The following is a 14,613-nucleotide window of genomic DNA, read 5'->3' on the forward strand; positions in this document are numbered from 1 at the left end:
CAACTTAGGTTTTACAGACAGTAGTATGTCATGGGCATCCTTCTGTATCAGACTACTTCATATTGAAGATTATACATTTTTGTTTTATAGATACTTGATAACTTACTTAACTATTCCCTTACTAATAGACATTTAACTTTTCTCCTTAACTTTTCTAAAATTAATATGGCAAGGAATCTCTGTATGTATTTCTTGATAGTTGTGTGTGTTACCATATAGTAGATTCCTAGAAATAGAAATGTTCAAATGTTTCTCAACATCTAAGGCTTGAAATCATGGTAATGTCACCAGATTAAAATCTCTCATGAGTTGTTGAACTTCACTTTTGAAGTGATACATAATTAAGTCATTCAAAAATGTATCTCTTAGGTACAAGTTTAAATAATAATACATTTTATACACACACATTTTTCACCTGGTCTAAATCCTCACTTGATATTGATAAATAGAAAGATGCACTTATTTAGAAAAAATTGAAACTCTAGTGTCTGGAAGAATGTGTGATACAAGTGATCTTGGAAAATTTTTTCTTCCAGGTGGTTTAGAATCTTTGAAAAATCTTCAGCAACTAATTGTGGACCACAATCAGTTAATTAGTACAAAAGGTCTTTGTGATACGCCTACCATTACATACCTGGATTGCTCACATAATCATCTTACTGAAGTTGAGGGCATTGAAAACTGTGGATTGCTCCAAATACTGAAGTTACAGGGAAATTATCTAAGTGAGGTAAATGCTTTGAATTGATTTCTGTGACTAGCACAACAGTTTTCTTTTGATAAATACCAACCACACATTTTAAAAGCAATTGTGTTAAATTTTGTTCTTTTTTACTTATCATCTGTATTCAATTTCTAGCTTAAACTATTATATACTTTATTTTAAAAATGTTCAACATAGTTATAATCTTATAGATAAATCTAATAGTGTTTTATAATACTGAAATGTAATAAATCATCTCTTTAGTTATGACTCAATGTATAAGTGGGACCAAACTTATATAAAATTTGTTATGAAGTACTTTTTATTTTTTTTAAAAAGTTCTAATTATGAAGTTAATAATTAGAAATTTTACTCATACTAAAATGCTCATAATATTATACTTTGATTATAATATGCAGTTTACCAGAATACATCTGTTGTTAGTTTTGGTAAGTTTTATATTTTTAAATGTGGTTAAATGACAAAAATATTTTACTTAATATAAGCTAATAACCCAAATTTAAATATAGCTTCCATCCTTGGAGAATCATGTTCTACTAAGAGAATTGCACTTGGATGATAACAGCATTTCAACTGTGGAAGCATTTTCTTCATATTGGCTGCCTTTACTACAATTCCTGACCATTTCTCAAAACAGGTGAAAATGCACTTTGCTTAATCAAGCTTAAATGCAGTGAATGATTAACGTAAATGTGTGATCTTCATAACTAGTAGGAAAGCTGTTAGGTTTTTTCCAGTAATTCAGTGAACTTACATCACAATAAATTAGTACGTAAATTATAAATATAATTTTATAGTGTTAAATGATTAGTGTATTGACATACCCTCAAATTTCAGTAGAATTTTGTTATTTATCCTACTTATTTTGTTTCTTCTAAAAAATGTACTATGGTAATCTCTCAGGGCAGGTTTGTTTATATTTGTAAAGGTACAGTCCTTGGAAAATACAGGAGGTAGTTAATTTAATTCAGAAGGATGCCTCATTCTCTCAAATGGTACTTATTAAGTCCTGGAAGAACGATTTTTAAGCTGCTCTCAACTTACATGTCTTTTTGTAACTGCTAAGATTGATTTACACTTGATTTCCCTCAGGATATAAAGTAACACTTAAAAAAAATACATTAACATTAAATCGAGATGGGTACCTGCCACAAAAGATCCATTTGAAACTACCAGACATCTGGATCTTTGCAGAGAATAACTGTCTAAAACTGAAACAGGAGCACAATATGTGTATATCTCCCTCCTCGTAATGTATCATTGAGACCTCTTCACTCTAATATGATTAATTTGTTCACCAAAGGCACATGGACTAGTGGAAAGGAACCATCTTTAATAAGAAGTTGCTTCTTTGAGTTATACAATTCTTGCAAAACAAGTGAACAAGGACAGCTCACTTTTAATATGTTTGTCAATTACCCCCCCATAAAATGTAAATTTTTCTCTCAATCTCTGACATAATGGTGCTCATCCTTTAAGCATGCACATCCCAGAAGACTTAACTTCCACCATTAAACTATTCCACTATTTAACAGATCAAAAACTGAATTGGTATTTTAAAATTCCCTCAAATTGTTTTAATCACATCTAAAATATGAAAGTTGATATTTATTCCAAAACCAGCATGGTCAGATAATACTGTTTTAGTAATGTGAACCATCACAAACTTATTGGATCTTTTCACAATATTTTTCAGGTAAGGAATACGATTTCAATAGAAATACTCAGCAATGCTTTGGACATTGCTTATAAGTTACTCAGTAATTGACATATCTAGCATATTTTATAAAAATAGATCTTAAGCCACATTGATGAATATAATAATATTTAAAGAATTTAGAAAATATTTAAATCAAGAACACTGTTTGAGAAATAATGCCTTTTATTTCTTTGGACAATTTAAATCATCAAAGAAATAGTCTGATTTTAAAAATTAAAATTCATACTAGCTGCTAGACTTTTGCCTTATCAATCTGATGTGACTTATATCAATCTGACATCACTAGGAATTTTATAAACCACAGTATTAAAATTTTTTAGAGTTGATAACAATAATTGGAATACTTAGACAAAATAATTCTTAATAATTTTGTTTGCTCAGCCTTATAACATTTGAATATTGATGTGGTGTTTGCTGTTATGGGGGATACAAAACTGAGTAATATATGTCCTTACCACCAAAAAACTCTTAGGAGTAAGTCAAATAATCTATTGAACTTATCTATATAAGACAGTAGTAAAATTATTGTGTAATATGTGGTATGTTGAATTTTTTAATAATATTGTCACATATTTGAATGTATTTTTGTGGGTCTCTCAAAGTTCTTTGCACAAGGAACCTCCTGCCACTTATGAGAAGATGAAAGGATAAGACCTAAAGAGACCAGGAAAACGTGATTACTAGAAATGGACATATAGAGGATAAAAATTATTTCCTAAAATAATAGTGAAAAATAATCTTCAACCTTGGGACTTTTTACAATAAGCTAATACCATTAATTGTAGACATTGCTTATTTTACATCAAGCTTTTACATGTGCTTTGACTTTTTTAGAACTATATTAGGTCTGTAAAATTCAGGGTCAACAGATCTGGGTTTAAATTCTCAATCTACACTTGATCTGTCAGTTGACATTAAGCAACTCTTTTCTCATTACCTGATCCTCATTTTTTTCACACGTGAAAAGGGCAGTAATACCTACCTTACCTATTTTATGGGATTTTAATGATTATCTAAAAGGAAAATGAATAGCAACGTATTTTGCAAAACGGAGAAGAATTTTAGAAATGTGATATTTGGATTTGTTGTTGGTATGTCTTTTAAATTATATATATTTTTCTCTTAACTTTTGATATTTTCATAACAAGGAAGAAATTATGTGTCCATATGCTTTTTTCCCAAGAAATGAAATACATATAAAGAGTGATACTTGGTACATATTGTTTGAAATACTTGTTTCATCCTGACTTCTGTTTTAAATTTTCATTAGGACATGTGACTGTTTTAAGTTTTTCTCAGCGGAGTTCTAACTGGAAGACTCCCCAGCTTCATAAGCCTTTCTACTTCCAGTGAGACTCTAAGTAGGAGCAGAAAGTGGAAACTGTTAGCCACTGGCTGCTCATTGTACAAATCTTTTGCTTTCTGTCGTCTTTGAAATTTATATCTTTTTTATGCCCAGGGCTAATGTGACCAGGTCAAATGGTATTAGGTTTTCGCTAATGTCTTTTGTCTTTCTGGTTTGAATTTTCTTGGAAAAAATATACACAGAATGTCAGTAAAAAGGAAAAGTTCTAGAGGTTTAAGAAAACCAATTCTACTATTAGGTTTCTACCATCCTAATGAATAGTCATAAAGGCGAATGAATAGCCAGTTTTCTTGATTAAAATTTCCAAAAAAGAAAAAAGAGTGTAATTCTAAAAGCATGGTTATCTGAAAAGGTAAAATTTCAATGTTGTAAAAAATATTTAGTCAAACCAAATATTTCTTATTTTGATTTTTGCAAAGGGAGTTTTTATTTTTAATTCTAAAAGCTTATTTTTTTTAACTTAATGTCTTTATATTACCTAAATGTTACCAAATATTGCCATATAACTTAGTGGTTAAAAACATGAGATATTCTGAAAAAAACAGAAAAACTCATTATCTATTAACTTTTAAAATCCTTTTGGTAGAAGTGCAAAGATTTAGTATTAGAAAAATATTAAAGGTATAAAAGAAATAAGAATTTTCTTGATAATAAAAACATTTATTAGAATTATTTTTTTCACTTGAAGAACTCAAATTTCTTGTAATAATGGTATAGAATGTAAAATTAGTACTCAGATCCACTAATTATGTATTGACAAAGTTTTAAGTTTTTCTCTTTTTCAGTGTACATGTGACACTTCTATAAATTTTACTCTTAAGGAGTATGTATATAATAATGAAATGTATATATAAATGTAGTAGCCAATATTTTATCACTTTTTTCTTTAGTACCTTGGATTTTTTTTCTCCTGGAAATTGTTTTCAGAAAGTAGTGTTGTATAGGTCTATTATAAATAGTACTTAGGATTGGTTTCATTCAGAGAGATCTCCCAAACTCGTTGTTTAGTCTGTTTTATCATCAGTAGCATCTTCTGTCTCTCTTCTGATGCAGAACATGATAATACAAGAGGAGTCAAGGTCAGTACAAGGGTTAGTTTTGTGCCATGAGGCTTCCAGTCACAGTATTAATCTGGGAGTTTCTGATCTTAGAATAATAGTATTTTTTTTTTTTTAACCATGGCAAGGAGTTGGTAGAAATAAAGATATAAAAATCTCTGTCAGGACAATTGGAGGAACAGTATAAAGATCAAGAAAGTAAAAGAGGTGAAAGTTAATGCATATTTTTTGTACCATGAATACTCCTTTAGTGGAAGCATATTTTGAACATATTTGGATCTTCAACCTTTATAGGAGTGATTTATAGGGTTGATTCATCCAGAAGATTTGTATTTGTGATGAGAATATATTTTATACAAAGAAATGTTGTCTTGTTTAAAGATATAGATGAGCTAGCTTAATTTTTATTTCCAAATAGCTAGGGTAATATGATATTATGTTATAAACTAAGTTTAAACATGTCTTAGTTGGAAATGCAGATTAAAATAAAGTTAATTTTCCCTTCATAGATTTTATTTCTAATATTGTGAATTATTTTAGTATCACATATGTTCCTTATTTGAACATATTTGGTTCTTAATGACAATTATATTTTACAAAATGATAGATACTTTTAAATGTAGGAGAAAAGGTCAGTAGTGTTAGAATTTAAATATGCTTGCATTAATAATGAGTATTAGCTTTAAATGTTAAAATTTGCCTATTCTATCTTACATTTAGGTCTCTGCGAAATTTAAGTCTATTCTACCAATATAAAACATTTTCTATTATTGTTCTTTAAATGCATATTTCCAATTTAAAAATAACCCAGTGTAACTTCAGACACTTACAGTACTTATAATACTTCCAATCTAGTAAATAAAACCTTTTTTAAATTAAAAAACAAAACTAATGACTCTAATAAGTTATATTGTCAAAAAGTATTTTTTGTGTCTTTACCTCTTAATGGTTTGTTATGTTTTTGAGCCAGAAAAAAATACATAGAAAATATGAGTTCTTTGTAAATTTGGCCACATACAAAGACAAAACAGTAACAGCAAAAAAACCCCACTTATTTTTATTTAAATATCAAGTACACATTAAGCTTCATGATATTTATGATTGAAATTGGGGATTCTGTGATAATTTCTCTTTAGAAATGAATATAAATCTTCCATTATAAAATAAATACTTAGAATTGTATAATTACTGTATTTTAATAAGTACTATTAGTAAATGTTACAATTGTATTTTTTGTACAATTGCAATTGTATGTAATTGTATATTCTGCCAAATTTATAAATTGTAACATTATATAATTATATTCTATAAATGTATTACTATATAGTTACATCAATAATCTTAAGAACATTCCATTAAAAGTTTTTGTAAACTCTGTTTTTGTTTTCAGCTTGACAAAAATTGTACCACTTTTTCATTTTGTTTCTTTGGGAAAACTAGATGTCAGCAACAACTGTCTTTCTGGTAAGTTTATAATAATATGTAATTGTTTTTTGAGTAATAGACTTTTGAGTTTCTGTTCCAAATATGGTAAGGAGTTGTTTTGGGTAGATGCGTTAATGGCATTTACAAATAATATATTTATACAATAAGGTATAGAGGAGAAAAAACTTCTCTCTACTTTCTCAGTCTAGGCCTAAGAATTAAACTGACATAAGTTAAATCAACAAAGGAAAATACCAGTTTTAATTGCTTTTTTTTTTTTTACATGTATATGAGAGTTCTCATAAGAAGAATAAAGACCCTAAGAAGCAGTTGGAGTTGAACAAGTTGAACAAAGAGTAGTCAATTGTGAAAAGGCACATGATGAGGCAGAGGGCCTTGGGCTAATGTAGTTAACTGGATGGGAGAGTGACTAGGAAAGAAAGGCTAGTTTAAGAAGTTTGTTTGTTTACACTTCTCTTGGCCTAGATTTCCCGGCCTTGTGATAAGAATGTCTCTTTGCTTCTGGAATAGTGCAAACATCTTTCATGTGAGAACTTAATCCGCTTTTAGGAAAAAGAAGGAAAGTCATCGTGTTTTTTAATTTGCTCCTCTTTAAGTGCCTTCAACTCCAAATAGTCAATATGCCAGGATGGCATATGGGGGTGCCATGTGTCCTAAACTCTTCCTAATGCATGGTGAAATAATCCAATTAAAAATTTCTTTCTACTTTTAAAATCATATTACTTCTTTCTAGTAAACCTGGGAAAATGTCACAATTCTATTTTTATTTAAAATTTATGTAGCTTTTACCTATGAATGACTATCCTAAAGAAGATAAGTAAACAAACGTGTCTAACTTATTGACCTCTAAAAGGTATAGAGTAGATATCCATTAAAAATTTATTAAATTAAAGAATGATGAACTGATTTGGGTAAATAGCCCTCCCCCCAAATTTCCACATCCCCTTTTTAAGTGAGTCCCCTCATAGAGACAATCACAGTTCTAAATTTCATTGTAGGTTAAATTTGACTGTTCTACATCTTGGTATTAATGAGATCAAACTATATGTTTTTTTTTAATCGAGATTTCTTTGCTTGGCATTCATGTGACATTCCACTATATCAGTTGCTCAGTTGTTTGTATCAGCAGTCTGTTCTTTTTTTTTTTTTTTTTTTTTTTTCTGAAGCATAGTCCATTGTATGTATATGTCACAATTTGGCTATTCTCCTGTTGATCAATATTTTAATTGTTTGCAGTTTGGGGCTACTATGATTATAAAGTTCCTAGGGAAATTCTTCTGTAAGTAGTTTTGTAAATATACGTTTTCAGTTCTTTTGAATAAATGTGTAAGAATGTAATTGCTGGATAATAGAGTAGGTGTATGTTTAACTTTATAAGAAACTGAAAAAACTGTTTGCCAAAGTAGTTGTAATGTTTTACTTCCCCACCAGTGATATATGAGAGTTCCATTCTGTAGGTGTGTAGTATTTCGTTGTGTTATCTCATTATGGCTTTAGTTTGCATTTTTCTGATGAAAAGTGCTATTGAACCTCTTTGCATGCATAGATGATTTCTGTTTATTCTTTTGTGTCTTTTCAGGTGTCTGATCATTTATAAATTTGGTCATTTGCCTCTTATTGATTTGTATAAATTTTTTATATATTCTGGATGAAATTCTTTGTCAGATACATGTTTTGTAAAAGTTTTCTCCCAACCCTCTTTCATCTATTTATTTTATTAATGATATCTTTAGATGAGCAGAAGCTTTAAATTTTGGTGAAACTTATTTTTTTTAATGGTTTTTGCTCTTTGTGTCCTTCGTAATATTTTTTAACCTTCTGATTGAGAAGGTGATTTTCTATACTTTCTTGCTTTCTTATGGAAATCTTATACTTTTAGTTTTTACCTTTAGGTCTATGATTCACCTCAAATTAGTTTTTATGAGAAGTATAAAGTAGGGGATGAGTTCAGTTTTTAATATGGTTATTTAGTTGTTCCCGCAACATTTGTTGAAGAAACTTTTTTCATCATGGAATGACTTTGTGGTGTCTTTGTCCAAAATTGATTTACATTTGGCCTACTTTGGGATGTGTTCCTATTAACTGCTTTTCTCTTAATGAGTCATATTTGCCTATTTCTTTTTATGTCCAATAATTTTAAACTGTATGTTGAGCATTGTACATAAAATGGTTTACTGAGTCTGACTGTTGTCTTCCTTTTAAACAGTGTTAAGTGTAATTCTGACAGACAGTTAAAAAAGAATTGATGGATAATTTCATTTCTGTCAGCCTTAATTTAATTCTCTCCAAGGACAAGTCATTTTGTTTTTCAACTCTTAGTGCATGCCCCTACCCCAGGGCATTGTCTTTACTCCTAGGGCTAAAACCCTAGTGTCTTTCACTGATGCATGAACTCTGCTGTCATCATTCAGCTCTTAGCCCTACAGCAGGTTATCTCTGCTAGGTTTTTCAGAGTATTGCCCTGCCTGTGTAACACCTAGCAGTTGTCGAAGGACCTGCGGTACAAACTCACATAGACTTCTTCCCCAGCTCCATCCCCACGATACATACACACGCAGCTTCTTCTCAGTACTTTTCACCATGAATTCCAGTTTCAGGTCTAAACTTTGCCTCTTCACTCAACAAAACAGCCTCTTTGCTTGGTCTCCACTTTCTTACTCTAAAGTGGTAAAATGCTTTTAGGCAGAAAGCCATTGTGATTGTCGGCTCACCATGTGTGTTTCCCTTCTCTCAGAGTCCGGCTCAAAAACAGGTGCTTCATATATATTGTCCAGTTTTATGATCATTTTCTGTGGGAGACCAGTTCCAGAATAAATTACTCTGTAATGTACCCTAGATTGACCTACTATTTTTACTTTTGAAAGTAAAAATATAATTTATTTAGGTTTATGTTCAGTTTTACCACTGTCTTAATTACTTTTGATTTTACTTTTATAGATTTTATGTTTACAATCTGGCACAAACTGTTTTACACACATTATCTCATTTAATCCTCACCCTAAGAGATAGATTTGAACCTGAATCATCAAGCAGTTGTGTGATTTGCATAAATTCACACAGCTGCTAAGTGGTAGAAATATGTATTTTGACAGCAGAGTCTGTGTCCTTAATATGGCCTCCTTTTAAAGGCATTTCATGATACTTCTATAGGATAAATGTTTCATTGCTTTTCTTTAATAAGCTAACCAACAAACAAAATGATCATTGGTTTGTGATTATTTTTCTTTACCTGTAATACCATTCATAATAATTTTTATTATTTATTTCCCATAGATCTTACAAGTGCCATAACGTGGTTTGAGGCATGTTTTTCTCTCCAGGAACTGTCTCTCACTGGAAACCCACTTCTTCAAGAAATAAACTGGCGGTAAAGAAGCATTGTTGTACCCTAAGTACATACTTTATTATAGTTGCCGAGAACGTAATTCGATAAAAATTGTTCTGTGTGTACTAATTGCTTGGGAAACATTAATTAAAAAATAATTTAAAAGTTATTCGAAACAACGGTTTTGTAAAAATAGTTTAAGAAAATCTTCTGCCTAAAATAATTGTTTATACATATATGAACTAATGCAAATTTGAAATGACAGTTCGATCCATACCATTGATGATGTGACAGTTTTAGTATGATGTTAACTTAGGTTTTATATTTACAGAAAAGCCATTTTTTGGGAATTACTTTTTGAGTCATTTAAATCCCATAGTGTGCTATTTAAAATTATTTCCTTTCTGCCAGTAAGATGATTTTGTTTTATTTTCCTACAAGAGAAATATAGTGTCTGTTAAAGTAGATACTATAAGCATATATGAATTCATGCCTCTCTTTGGAATGCACCTAGATATAAATGAAGAAAAGTATTTTGTGATTTTTTTAAATGAATTTTACTTTTGAGAAAAGTTTCTCTAATCTGAAACTCTCATATTATGCTAACACTATTTTCTCCAAGTTGACCCTCATCTTTTTTTGTAATCAGATTTTTTAAGATAATTTACATATGATAAACTTAATCATTGTTGTTTATGAGTACACATATTGTGTAAAAATCACCATAGTCAAGATATTGAACATTTTTATCACCTCAAAAAATTACTTCATGGCCCCTTTGCAGTCGGTCCTCTCTTTCCCAGTACTTTAAAACCGTCTCTCCGCTCTCTCATGGCCTTCATTGTTTCTGATGAGAAATCTCTGGACATTCTTTCTTCATTCCTCTGTCTCTCGATTCTTTTAAGGTGTTGTCTTTATCAGTGGTTTTCAGCAATTTGATTATAATGTGCCTTGGTGTGGTTTTATACAGATGTACTCTTGTCAGGATTGACTGAACCTCTTGGATACAGTGGATTTATAGTTGCCATAGTATTTGGAAAAATTTTGGCCATTATTTTTTCAAATATTTTTTCTGCCTCCTTTCTGTCTCATCCTACTAGGACTCTACCTTCACCAGTATTATACCACTTGATATATTCCAGAAGTCACTATTGCTCTGTTCTTATATTTACTGCTCTTTTTTCTGCCTATATTTCAGTCTTACTAGTTATTGCTGTGCGTTCAAGTCCTCTGATATTTTCTTCTTTTGTGTCTATGCTCCTGTTAATCCCATCTAGACTGCTTCAGTTCAGATCAGATATTGTGATTTTCACTTCTAGACGTTTCCTTTATTTTTTAACATTTACAATTTTTCTCCTAATCATGCTCATATTTTCCTGAACTATCTTGAACATATGGATAATATTTATAATAGCTATTTTAACATCCTTGTCAGTTAGTTTCATTATCTTTATCATTTTGAGGTCTATCTTTTTTTATTTTTTTCTGATTCTGGGTCATACTTTTCTGCTTCTTGGATACCTGGCCAATTTTGGTTGTATTCTGGACATTTACAATTTCATATTGTTGATTTCTTAATTTGGTTTCTTTCTCCTTTAAATAACATCTATTTTACTTCTGACTTGCAGCAGCTAAGTTACTTGGAATTAATGAGATGCTTTCAAAGCTTGCTTTTAAGTTCTGTTATAGACATCCCAAAGAATTTTTAGACTAATACTAATTTAGCCCCACTACTAAGACACCAATTTTCTGAGTATTCTGCCTGATGTCTCTTATGTGTATCTTGTACCCTTTCAACTTTGGCTAATGAGAATTATTCTTATCTCCTTGTGGGTTCCTGTAATTTTTCTGCCTTTTTGCTTTCCACTTCTTTCCCTTGACTTTAAGTGGTTTTTCTCACACATCCTCAGATCATTACTCATTTATTGGGGCCAGGTTAGAATCATCCCAGGATACTGAAACACTTTGCATATGTCCACTTTGGAGTTTTCTGGTCCTGGTGATGATTCTGGCCTGAACTCTTATCTCTTTTTATGTCCAGCAGCATGCATTTGTTAGATGTTTTAACATGACTTATTGTACATTTGATATTTGTATCATATCAGGTCAATGATACATCAAGGCAAAACAATCCAGGGCTTATAGCCTAATTTAGCAAGGTGGGTTTGGCAACACACTAAATGTAGAGAAAGGCAAACATTTACTAAAATTCAGGTAGGAAAATCTGTTTCAGGATCCTCAGTTTGGATCAAGTCAGCAAGTCTTATCAATTTGATCAAGTAATGAAAATACACTTATGAACAAAATACAGACAAGGAGAAATGATTAATTGAAAAAAAGGTTTCAATTCTTCCCTGATCCTAGGGAAGAAGCAGTTGACTCTTTGCCCTGATTTGGTTTCTGTGATGTGTGGCCATAGCTGTGAAGACCCTTGTTCTTCTGATGACTTCAGAGGAATATATCTTACATAGAACCAATGATCTGATTATGTTTAAAATTCCTACATCTGACTTAATCTGCCTGTAGAAAAAGATAAGAGAATCAGGGAGTAGTCTCTGTTCCCTCCCTCTGAGGCTGCTGAAAACTTCTGACATCGTCTTTCTAGACGTATTGTTTCCTGAATTAGTTCATTGGCTTTTGATTAAGAAGATAGCTGCATTTTTACACCAAGTCAAACACCTGTGTGCTTTGCTACTCATTGACAACTTGAGTATTGCAGAAGAGTTATCATCTTTTCCAGAAAATCTGTTTTTCTTTCTTTTTTCCTTAAAGCTCAGTTGCCACATAAATTTCTAATGTTACACTGTTTTTTAGGGAAACTTGGTATGTTTCCACATGTTTTAGGACAGAACTTGTCAACTTCTAGTTTGGAAACATCTGTTTCCAAGGGCAGTTTAAGCTGTGTAGCATTGAAGAGTGTAACCCAGTGCTGTGGTTCTTAAAGGTGTTCCCCAAACCAGCAGCTTCATCACCTGGAAACCTGTTAGAAATGCAAAATCTTGCACACTGTCTAGACCCACTGAATTAGAAACTAGAGGCTGATTCCCAGTAATCTGTGTTTTAACAAGCCCTTTGGGTAATTCACTGTGCACTGAAACTTGGAAATCACTGTTTTTAAACAGTGGACATCTTCCTCCTGCCCCATATTGTGTGATCCTGGCCAAGTAACTTTCTATGGCTCTGAATCTTCATTGGTAAAATGAGGATAATAATAGTACCTATCTTATGGGATAGTCATTAGATTTGAATGGGATAATGCACATATTTTGTTGAGAACAATTCCTGGACATGGTAAACATAAAAAAATCCATGATTTTCTGTTGCTAGGCCAACCAGAGTGTATATGGGTTCTTATTCAATCACCAAGTATTTAGTGTATATCATGTGGCCTAACATGTTGGACATTATAAAGGAAATTCAATGAAACCCATGATTTCAGGCTATTTTTATAACCTTGTTACAGATAGAAAATGTATGCAAAAATTGATAACCATGAAAACTATAGCAGATACTGATACAACATTTACTTTGCACCCAGCAATGTTCTCATTTAATCCTCACAATATGCCTAATGAAATAGCTACCTAGTGTCCCCATTTTATAGTTCAGGAAACTGAGTTACAAAAACGACTAGATAACCTCCCAGTTTCCCACAGCCAGCAAGTAGAAGAGCCAGGGTTCAAATCCCAGTCTAGCTCCAGAGTCTGTGCTCTTGGATTTTAGTACCTAATAAAATATAAGTGTCAGATGATTATTGTAGGCAACAGATATGCTTTAGAAATTTGGAAATATTACCTTAATTTAGTGTTACCAGGAAAAACTGCCTGTGTTGAAGAGACAAACTTTGAGTTAAACCTCAAAAGTTTGGTAAGGTTGAAGATCAAACTAAAACAAACAAACAGAAAGCACTTCTGACGGAGGAAATATCCAAAACATGGAGGGAATGTGAAAGGCGCGGTTGGGCTCTGTTAGAAGGCCCGTCTCTTCAGGGCAGTGGGTATAGTGGGAAATACCATTGGAAAGAAATAGGAAATCAAGTGCTTACACTTAGAGTGTGTCAGAGTAGGCTAGTTACCTATACATATTACTTCACATCACAGAATCTGAGTTGGCTTCTGTATTTATCTTTCTCATCTTACAGATGTATTTATTGCAGCTTAGATACCTTGTTATTTGCCCTGTTATGAAGTGAGTCCGTGTCAGGGGTGGGATCTGAGTTCTGAAGCCTGGAATTTCAACATTGTGCTCTGCTGTTTCTCCTGATACATTATTGCCGGACTCTCAAGGGTTTTGCATGCTAGGATAAAAATGTCTTTTATCCTGTGGTCATGGAGAAGGGACCACAGCATAGTAAGTATATACATAGATCTTGTGAGTAAACTGCTAGGTGCATATCTAGTTCCACCACTTCCTAGCTATCTGCTTGCTCAAGTTACTTAATGTTGCTATGTCTGTTTCTCACCAGTAAATTGGGCATCATAATAGTACCCATATCATAGAATGTATTCATCAGGGTAACATACGTTATGCTACACAACAACAAACTCAGAAATCTTATGGTTTAATGCAGTAGTTTATTTTTGTTTACATTACATCCGATGTGAGTTTGGCCTGTCTAATCTAAGCACACAAAGAAATTCAGGCTGCTCCAATTTTGTGGCTCTGTGTCATATAACTTCAATGTAGCCTGACTTTTTTAGGTAGTAGACTGTGGTAGGGGGAAAAGACCACCAGCAAAGCACAATTGACATTTTATCACTCGGCCCTCAAGAGTGGCAGTGATCACAGATATTCCATTGGCTATAACTAGTCACACAGCCAAGCTAACTGCAGAAGAAGCTGGGAAACAGAGACGAACCTGGGTATCAGAGCACAGAAACAGTCTCTGGGAGTAGTAAGTGTGTTACCATGTGGAAGCACTTCATAGTAGTTCCTAGCAAATAGTACACTCAATAAATGTGAGCCATGATTTTT

The 14,613-nt window shown here is 32.0% G+C and overlaps 1 protein-coding gene across 1 annotated transcript in view; it reads left to right on the forward strand.

Moving 5' to 3' along the window:
- LRRIQ1 (leucine rich repeats and IQ motif containing 1) overlaps positions 1 to 14,613 on the forward strand; it is a 171,021-nt gene that overhangs the window by 43,950 nt on the left and 112,458 nt on the right. Inside the window, exons 11-14 of the mRNA XM_010975087.3 lie at positions 537 to 730; positions 1,234 to 1,361; positions 6,259 to 6,332; positions 9,588 to 9,681. Coding sequence (XP_010973389.3) covers positions 537 to 730; positions 1,234 to 1,361; positions 6,259 to 6,332; positions 9,588 to 9,681 — 490 coding nt within the window. The remainder of the gene's footprint in view (positions 1 to 536; positions 731 to 1,233; positions 1,362 to 6,258; positions 6,333 to 9,587; positions 9,682 to 14,613) is intronic.

The sequence above is a fragment of the Camelus dromedarius genome, chromosome 11, assembly GCF_036321535.1.
Source record: "Camelus dromedarius isolate mCamDro1 chromosome 11, mCamDro1.pat, whole genome shotgun sequence".
Lineage (NCBI taxonomy): Eukaryota > Metazoa > Chordata > Mammalia > Artiodactyla > Camelidae > Camelus > Camelus dromedarius.